Source organism: Lepidothrix coronata, unplaced genomic scaffold, assembly GCF_001604755.1.
Source record: "Lepidothrix coronata isolate B3197 unplaced genomic scaffold, Lepidothrix_coronata-1.0 Scaffold0, whole genome shotgun sequence".
Taxonomy (NCBI): domain Eukaryota; kingdom Metazoa; phylum Chordata; class Aves; order Passeriformes; family Pipridae; genus Lepidothrix; species Lepidothrix coronata.
The window spans coordinates 10,597,993-10,607,900 of NW_016690180.1; the positions used below are offsets into that span (position 1 = coordinate 10,597,993).

Here is a 9,908-nt window from a genome sequence, read left to right on the forward strand (position 1 = left end):
AGCCCCAACACCATGACAGAGGACACAAAACGGCTTTGGACAACAGGGAGGAAAGAAAGCAAGATGGTGGCTTTTATCCTGTGGTCCCCCTCAGTCCTTTCTGTTTCCACAGCTTGAGTTAAAGGTCAGAGAGCATGACAGCGCAATGGTCTCAGGCCTCTAGTGGCACTGGGGATACTGGGTCTTTTTCAACCCTTGAAGTGGCAGGGATTGCCATAATGTCCATTGTGGATTGGATGCCAAAGCCTCATTTGTTCATCAAAAGCTACCAAAACTGCAAGTCTTCCCCACCGCACCCCTAAAGTCTGCAACATAGTTTTTTTTCTCAGTCAAGACAAAGATCTGTGTAGTATTCTTAAAATATAAGTGTTACATAAATAAAACTAAAAGAGGACCCCAAACCTGAACATGGTACAAAACAAGGATGTTGAGCCCTCTCTACTACATTTAATTCAGCAAGACTTCTGAATGGTGTGTGACAGTGACAGCCTCCTCTGAGAGGCTGGTTTGGATATACCACCACTGCTTTACTGGAGCTGAGGGAAATGGGCTGTCCCAGCAGTAGTGCCCCATCTATGCACGGTACCCTACTTCGTGATCCTGCGGCCCCTCAGGGTTTCTGGACACCTCTGCACTGCCCACTCACCACTCGACACCTTTCCCTATCAGGTTTTGCAGATCCCTTCTAGTGTTTGCCATCCTCTCAATTCACTGCCATGTCCTTACTTGGTGCCACCATCCATCCTCCAGCATAATGTCCTTCATGCTATAATGCCTTTCTTCTTCATCTCAGCAGTCTCTTGATGTTGGTCTGGATCCAGTAGCCAGCCTTCTCCACAGCTCTTTCAGGGCCTGTGCCTGCACCTGGCAATGTGGTCGCTCAGACATGGCCCATCTACATGCCTCCATAGATCTTCCCCACAAGATTCTTACAGCTTACAAGGCATCTCTGTACTCTGTAGGCTCCCTCAACATCTCCCTGATGAATTTTCAGCTGAGATGTGGGGGAGAAGGCTGCAGAACGGATTCAGCATCCCAAAGGCTCTCCAGCAGTCAGGGACACAGGGCAGACTGGCCCAGAGAGGGGATCCTCTGAAGGTCCTAACTGTTATTTAGGACAAACACAGGCCCTGTTCATAAGAAGGGTTCTCTGAGCTTATCCTCAGAAGACAAATGCCTCCCAGCTCCATGCCATGTAGAAGCCACTCAGGCTATAGGAAAAAGGAAACTTTTAATGATGCCAACTAGCGAGAAGCCGCTGCTAGCCCAGTCAGGCCCCCATGATGCAGAACATCAACCAATATCAAGAAGATCCACCCCCATGAGGGTTTTCAAGATGACTGTGCCACCAACAACATCCACAGTGGCACAGGACTTCACCTGACAGCACAACGCCTTTATATCCATCTCCAAACTGATATATCCATCTCCAGACTGATCTGTCCAAGCAATCAGACAACCAACCTACAAAAACCAACACAGGGCAGCTAACAGAGAAACCCCAGTATTACCATCTTCAAACCTGAGTGCAAAAATAAACTTGACTTGCCCATCTTTAGCACAGAGCAGCAAGTATATCTTAAAAACAAGCTACCCCACCCACCTGTAAAGAAGAAAGAAAAGTCACCAAAATAATACTCTGAATACAGGATTCTTCCCCTGAGAAAGAAATGAACAGCTCGTGATATGTAATAACATCCTTTAGTGCCTGTCATACAGAGAAACAACAGCTCTGGTAAGGGCACAGTAAAAACTGCTGCCACCATCACTCTGTGTCGTTGGAAAGGGCACCACCTATTGTCGAGTTACCTGATATGTTCCACCAGCAGACATAACATTTAATTATGCTTTAATAATCTGGGCTGAAAATTTCTGTTTGCCTCCAGCAACATTTTTACATTACCACACTTCAGTTGTCAGTCTTAAAGTTTAAATTATTTCCCTAAGTAAGGACAGAGAAAAATATTCCATTTCTTATATTTAAATAGGGAGAAAGAATCTCAGAAATCCCCAGAGTGCTGTTGAGGAGCTGGAAGCAGAGAGGAGCTCAGGGCTATTCCAGGACTCAGAGGAAATAAGCGCATGAACTGAGACAGAGGCTAGTGAATCAGGATGGACTGTTTTAGCAAGGGTAGGAGTTAAGCTGGGTCTTCACATTGAACGGCAGTCCTGTCTCCAGAAAGAAGGCAAGTCCACTAGCAGTACCTCCACTTTAAAACGTCACAACTTGAGAGACTAATCCCCAAGCTGGTCCTTGAATCACACTGCCAGAAGGAAGTCCTGTAAAGAAGGAGCACACAACCAATAAGGCATTCACCAATGGTGTGGTCTAGTTAACTGTGGCTCGGGATCAGCCATGTCAGATCTAAAACAAGATCTGCCAAGCTTTCTGTGTTCCCAAAACCTGCTTTCCCTGCTCTGTTGAACAGCTTGTGTGTTAGGGCTTTGCTGTGGAAATGCACAAGGCTGACTTGTTTCTGCAGCAATCCAAGCTACAAGGCAATTAAGTCATAGGAACAATTCTGCAGGAGTCAATTTGGGTCAAAGCCAGTTGTCCTTAAACTGAGCTAATAAAATAGGCTGCACTCTAGCCAGCACTTTGGTCTCAGGTGTCTTTCTGCACTTCCAGGACAACACAAAGGAATATCTGCATCTGACCAGAACAGAGCAGGCTTGGGAAAAGCCAGGCTTACTTAGCTCCGAATCCACAACAGTACAGAGTTGTGCTTCCTCAGGATCCAGCCTGTCACTGGCCCTGACCTAAAGGGTCTTGCTAAATCAGGTCTATCCAGAACACTTCCCTCCCCCAAACTCCCATGATTCCAGTGGTCATACTGGCCTCTCTCCCTGACGTACACCACTGCTCCACTCTCCCATAAGTAAGCTAGGCTGGAATAGAATATTTTCAGCTACTTCAGGCCAAAAAAAAAATCTGACACCATGATCCTCATTTTCAGTAATGTGAGCATTCAGCTCCCACTTGCAACACTGAAATTCAGGCCACAAATCTGTTCCTTTTTATGCCTGCAGATGGTTGCTTCATCTCCCTACAGATGGTATCCTGAAGCCAAGGCAAGTGGCTTTCATGAAGAACTCCAAGGCTACTATTTGACAAAATCTGATACAATCTGAAGCCTGATTTTCCAAGGAAAGATAGAACGCTATAATTGTGGCAAAAAATCTTTATTAAACTAGATTTTGTAAATTCCTTTTCACATTAGAAATTCCAAATGCAGATTACAAAATTATTTCAGTAAAAAATGAAAGTTAAAGTTAACAGCAAAATTACAACTTTATACAAATAAAAAAATCATTTTTTATTTTAATTTAAAAATAGAAATTTATATCTTCCAATATACTTACTGGTCCTAACAGCTTTTACAAGTGGTAGCTGCAGTACTAGGTCTTTTCACATGCATATTCACATATAGTCATTTAATCCTCTGCACAATTTATTTAGCTGAAATAGCATGAACAATTGGACTTTGGGGGGGAGGTACCACATGATATTAAAAGCAAAAGCCAAAGTATCTTGAAATATTTTTTAAAATAACATTTTTGCCCTACTACTTTCACAATCAACTGAAATGTTTTTCAACAGTCACGTTACTTCAGACAACTTTCTGCATTGCACCTCTGGGTCTTTTCTTTTTTTACTGTAAGATCACCCATCAATGTTAGCACAAGCATTAATTTTGTACAATAAAAACAGGATAATTTTCCTAAATTAAAATTTGGGATAACTATTAAAATGTTTTGTAAAAAAGACACCAAAAGTCATATATTAAAGTCATCACGATCACATGCTGCTGAAGAACAGAATAAAAAGTGGTACACAAAATAGGTATTTTAAAAGTCACACATTATTTTAGAGTGCTGGTGGCAATACTGCTGTTTTAATTAAAAGTGTAAGATGATACAGAATTTACATGATACTTCAGGATTCTCACTGATGTAACTGTAAAAGACATCAGAAAGGCTGGAACTTCTAAAATATAACCTACTTTAAAATACCATTTGGAAACAATTATATTTCATAGAATTCGTCACAGAATACATTATAAAACCAGTCAGAGAATACAAGATCTCCAGTGTTGTGTTTCTGGAATACTGGTAAGTAGCTGAAGGCATGAAGATCCTTACTGATAAAACTCTACTTACTAACTCACTGTGCACTGAACTCCTGCTCCATTCTGCATCAAGCTCAGCACAGTTTTTAATCACATGCTTGAGATCCTAAAAAAGAAAAAGCTTGAGCTCATCATATTTTCTCTGAGTTGGAACTGCAGTGCCTCATCTTGAATTGCTGAAGCTGGCAGAGGCTCTGTCACTATTTTCAATAGAGGCAAGATTGGTTCTACCCATGTTACAATTTTAAACCATCATCTTCCATCAGAGTTCAGCTGGTAGTCAAACAACTTATACTAGGTGAATGATCAGCCTATAACCAGACAGGGTTTAGTAAGTAGAGTACTCTAGCGAACTTCAACCTGTACCCAAAAGGGCAATTAAAAGAGGAAGAGAGAAAACTACCCCAAACTGCTCTTAAGCTGTGAATTTCTCTGCTGACTTTTGACAGACTGAAAAAAAAATTCTCCAAGCAATGGGTGGAGCAATGGAGGCTTTGCCCTGAACATTTTAAACATATTTATCCAAATAGGACTAAGAGATGGAAAAATAATATGGAAGGACACTGAAGCTCAGCGGGGACAGCTGCTTTTCTGAAGAGTCCTGGCCTACTTCCAGAGATTGTTTATGCACTTTTAATTCTTCAACCTCATTTGTCCCCTTGATCTTGCACTCTTAGCTTGCAGTGGCGATTTTGAAAGAGGCTCAGGAAGTGGCAACTTCAAAAATAGTCCCGAGCACATTGGTCAGAGCATTTTCTGGGGAAGTGAGAGTCAAGTGCCACCATTATCATCCACTTGTGAAGCCAGAAGGCAAAAAGCTGAGTGTTTCTTATCTCCAGGGTAAAGTTGTCAACTAGATTATGATGAACAGATGGACAAGACAACAACTCTTTCTGTTCATCTTTCAAAATAAAATCTAAGCTGTCTTTGTTCATGTCGGGAATGGTATGAATATGCTTGAATGAATCAGGCTCCCTCCCAAAAAAACCAGAAGTGTTGGTACTTTCCTGTTTACAAGCACATCACTGTAGGGCTTGGGCATCCAGAAGCTCAACATGCAACAGCCACTCAGGCCAATCAACAGGGTTGGTACTTCAAAGAGCTGTCCCAGAGAGTTGTACCTTAATTTGTTATAAACAGTAGCACTAAGGACAACCTGTTCAGGAGCACAAGGGACAGCTCTTGGTAAAAAACAAAAATCCTAGCTCTGCTGGGACAAGACAGCTGATAGTCTGAACTGTTGTCTTGAGGCCAACTGCCTAAATGGCACCTCAGTCCATTTTAGGCACTGTCACAGAGGATGAAGTGTGGGCTTCACCACACAGGACATCGTGCAGTGGCAGTGCTCTGCTAGTGCTGTTTGGGGAACACAGGTCTTTTGAATTTCACCACTGGTTATCAGAGCAGGCCCGAGAGAAAGAAACAGAGAAAGGACACAATTCAGATGAACTAAGTACCCACAAAAAATATAAAACTTATTATGGTAGTCTATTATTTTAGAAAGAGTCCCTTTGATTAAGTATTATTCAAGCTACTCTTCCACTTGAAATTACCGTGAAAACACTATTATATCTGTTGAAGCATGACAAACTCATTTTTAAGTCTACTGTGCATTACATTCACTGTGTATGTATCACAGTAAACATGGGTATTCAGGAAACACCATGTCTTTCAGCTTGTCAGCAACTTATACAGACACATTTTCAAGTGAAATCCATTTCCGTGGACAGCTTTTCTCACACAAGTTCCTTGCTTATTAGTACCCATGCACACAAATGGCAGAACTTGCACACACATATGGATTCATACACAAACTCTTATGTGCATGTAGGTCCTGCAAAAGTGGTTAAAAACTTTAAAAACACTCCCATTAATCTTTAACCTATTAATATTATTCCTAATACAAAACTCAGACCTGTTCTGAAAAAGCCTTAAAACAAAATTCATATTTTAAGAATATGAATATTTCAAGAGGCAAAGAAGTAAATAAAAGTAGTAATGCATTCTAGAAGATATTTCTATTTTAAAAAGTGTTCTGATTGTCTACTGGAAACACTTGTCAAAGTACAGATGTTTATATTTCATTGTGGAGAGGTTTTGTTTGCAGTTTTTCTATGTTGTTTTGGATTTTTTTTTTACATAGGTATTTCTAGATGCTTATGCCACACCACCAAAATCAGAACTTTTGTACTCCCAGACTTTCCAGTTAGGCAATTACCAGTGCAGTATTAGCATTCACTTTGATGTTAAAAATACATTTAAAATGTTTCACAATCATATTTTCTAAAAGGAAACCAAACTTAATACACAGAGAATGAAGACATCACTATTAGACACTTATTAAGTGAAAGAGTACTCAATGTGGTTCACTTAAAAAGCCATAAAATAAGAAACACTTTTAATCCAGTAGATGGTAAGGGCAAAAATGTAAGGGCATTTCCTGCAAAATTACAGTATTAGCCATGTGTAAGAAGAGGCTGAACTACAGCATTGTGGGTTTCCCTTTAACACACCACATTAAGTCTGCAAAATTACCAAACACAGAGCTGGTCTTAATGCACAGGCCATTATACGCAACTTCCAGACTTGAGAGAAGTTTAGAATGGAATAAAGACAACAGAACTGGTCAACCCATCACAACATAACCACTAAAGCAGACTTTTGAAGAAACCTGGAAATATTTAGCACTCAGCTGTAACTGTATTTGAAATATCAGTAGTTGCCCAGTTTCACCCTCTCCTTTTGTTCTTCTGAAGGGTTTAGCACAAAGTTCTGAATCACAAAGTAACTTTGTACAAGGTACTATGTTTTAAAAGCACAGATGTCATGGCAATCAAAATGTGTGACGGTCAAAAGAAATAGATTAGGTATGCTGAGAAGACAGTTATATTTAAAAATCGTACCTTAACTTCCCTTTAAGACATCACGTATTTCTCAGCAAAATTCTTGATCTGCATTTCTGAGACTTCAAATCCTTTAAGTATCTTCTTTTTTTGCAGGTTCAAAAAAGGATCCATTTCACAAAAAAATTTTATTGGAAACATTATGACAAAACCACTTAGTGTAAATTGAAGTAATTTCTAATAAAATATCATCCTTTAAAACAGATTACAAAATACTGGTACAGTTGTTCAAAACATCGGTCTTTTTTCTATAATCTGGATGTAATCCAACACCTCAGTTTCTATATTCCTCTTCTCCACAACTCCTCAAATGAGCATGACTTTCAGGCAACCTGGTTTTATTTCTGTGAACCTATAAAACAAGAAAAAATGAATCTTCACCATGAAAGCTATGTGCAATGCCATCTCCTTCAATCTTCAAACATATGGAAAGTGGTAAGGTTCTCAGTCAAGTACATGTGCATGTGAGTCAAGAAATCAGCACTATGTCCTCAAATGTGACAGTAAAGGAGGATTTTACAGAATCTGGACATGCAAAGAGCTGGAAATAGCAGAAACGAAGATAAAAATTTAAGAAAAAGCTGCCCAGTATCCTTGGTTATTATATTCATTCTGCTCCTCTATTCCTGCTCCCCATTCACTCCCTCTTCTTTAAAAATGGATTTTAACCCTTCTATTCTGTAGAAGGTAAGAAGGAAATGGGGACAGAAGTCTATGTTATTTTTGAGTCACCTTCACAAAGTGCTCTAGAGAAAAAGCAGCAAACACACTGATGCTGGCCCAGACTTGCTAAATTGCTATCCCCCATAAACTGAGCACTAAGGCAGGTATTGAGAACCAGTAAAAAGCAGGATTAACAAGTTTTCACAGTAAAGGCAGCAACCTTGAATGGAAATATGTAATTGAACTATCTCAGAGGAAAGGATCTAACATGTAATAGATGCCCTGTATAAAGTGCTATTGTGTCACGCAATTGCACTGGATTTGTGAAACAGCAAATTTACTTTAATCTGAAACAGCAGACCTGCCTTAATCTCTGTAGTCACTTAATAGTATTCTAAAACTAACTTCAATTTTCAGTTAGTTAAATGTGGGTTGAGAAAAAAAATGTATCAGTAACAAAAATCTAAACTCACCTGAAGTTGTGGGTTGTGAGGTATCTGATAGCTGCTGGTCTGATGCGAGCAACTCCTCCCTGACTATGGCTTCCTCTTCCCGTGATAACAGTGAGATATGGTTTACCACCAGTCTGCTGGTGCTCTGTAACAGCAGGAATTGTAACAGTTAAAATTTTCCCTCAGCAGAGAGTTAGCATTTAGTATATACCTTCAATGCATTCTTCTGAAAACTCTCACTATTGATTCAGAACCTTGCTTTGCCATGCTGGCTATGCATGTTTTATGTAAAAATAGCCATTTTCCCCCTGTTCTAAAAAAGATACTCTGAAAAACAAACATAGTCAAGCTTTTTAAATCTAGATTGCTTGCAATATGCATGTTGTGATCATCACAAAATCCTTCTAATTTCATAGCAGCTTTACTGTTTCTGTCATCTAATACTAAATTGGAATTTAAATCCTGTGACATAAATTTAAATTGCAAAATTAAAAGAGGTGAGTGTAATTTACTCAATTTTTAAGTGACACTACTGTTTCATATTGTATCTTAAATTAATATGAATAAAGAAATAACATTTTATTGAATAAAGAAATTAGAAAGAAAGAAAATATAAATCCAGCATTTTTGACATTTAAGTCACACTTATTTGGATTATTTTCTGCTATGCTGGAGCATGATCAACAGATCAAAACATTCCATGAGCTGTATCTAGCCCTGATAACAAAAGAAATTGCTCTCTTCCCAGAGATAACTTCTGAACCTCAACTGATGAAGAGTTTGAAAAAGAGGAAAAAAATATATTAAACTGGATTCTCAAAACGAGCCAAGATTTGCCAGTTTGGAATTATCAGTTCTCATGACATCTTTCCTCAACTACTCCCTCTCTCTCTCTCTCTCTCTCTCGCATAACTTTATTTAGGTTTTATATCAGTTTACTGCCAGCAAAAAGTTCCCAGTATTGACCTCTTTCCCATGTCCATACACTGAAATTAACTTTTTTTTTTAGATTTAGGTGAATGGACTGCACAGAGAGCCACTACTATCAATTCCAGGACTCGTGATGTAAATGCAGTTCTGGAAATTTAGCTCTAAAAAGCATTAGGTTACAGTTTAAATTACACAAATATCATTGCAAGAATAGCACAACATAATGCAATTTATTGCATATTGAAAGAAAAGGATTATCTAATGCCCCACTGAACACTTTTGTTTATACTCTGTGGAGTGGCAGATTCAAAAAATCAGGTTTGTGCAGTAGTATCTCGTGTAAGAAATATTTCTTTTAAAAGCATTCCCAGTGTGCTTAAATTTATAGGGTAAACTAGCAATGCAGAAAACGTATCTTTTTACAGCAAGTACACTCAGTACTTGAACATTCCACTGGAAGAAAAAAAATGAGCCCTCAAGCAAAATTGCAGAAAATGACAGGTCTGGAAGCAGCAGTATTCTGATCTCAAGAGATCCTGCTGACAAACTGATAGAGAAGTTTCTGAAAGATGGCTCAAATCACACACTTTCATGTAAAAGTTGAAGTCAATATAATCATTGTGGTTAGAATTCCAACATAATAATTTTTCTTTAAAGATTAAGAAAGCAACATAGTCCTGACAAAGTAATGCAAAGATGACACAAATGTTTGCATTATCACCTTGGTCAAAAATGTCAAGAAGGACAGACCATACAAAAAAAAAAAAAAAAAAAAAAGATAAAACAGAAGAAAGATTTTCAAAGAAGTACGGGGGTTTGGGAGTAGGGTG

The 9,908-nt window shown here is 38.9% G+C and overlaps 1 protein-coding gene across 8 annotated transcripts in view; it reads right to left on the reverse strand.

The window, feature by feature from the left end:
* Window positions 1-3,167: 3,167 nt before the first annotated feature.
* N4BP2 (NEDD4 binding protein 2) overlaps window positions 3,168-9,908 on the reverse strand; it is a 43,819-nt gene continuing 37,078 nt past the window's right edge. For 7 of the 8 annotated variants that reach the window (XM_017839715.1, XM_017839800.1, XM_017839918.1 and 4 more), the window contains one exon: window positions 3,168-4,236. In XM_017839715.1, the coding sequence (XP_017695204.1) occupies window positions 4,006-4,236 (231 nt within the window). In that variant the 3' untranslated portion in view covers window positions 3,168-4,005. Of the gene's footprint in view, window positions 4,237-4,392; window positions 7,386-8,169; window positions 8,294-9,908 lie in introns of those variants that run through there. The other variant, XM_017839988.1, reaches the window with a different exon arrangement.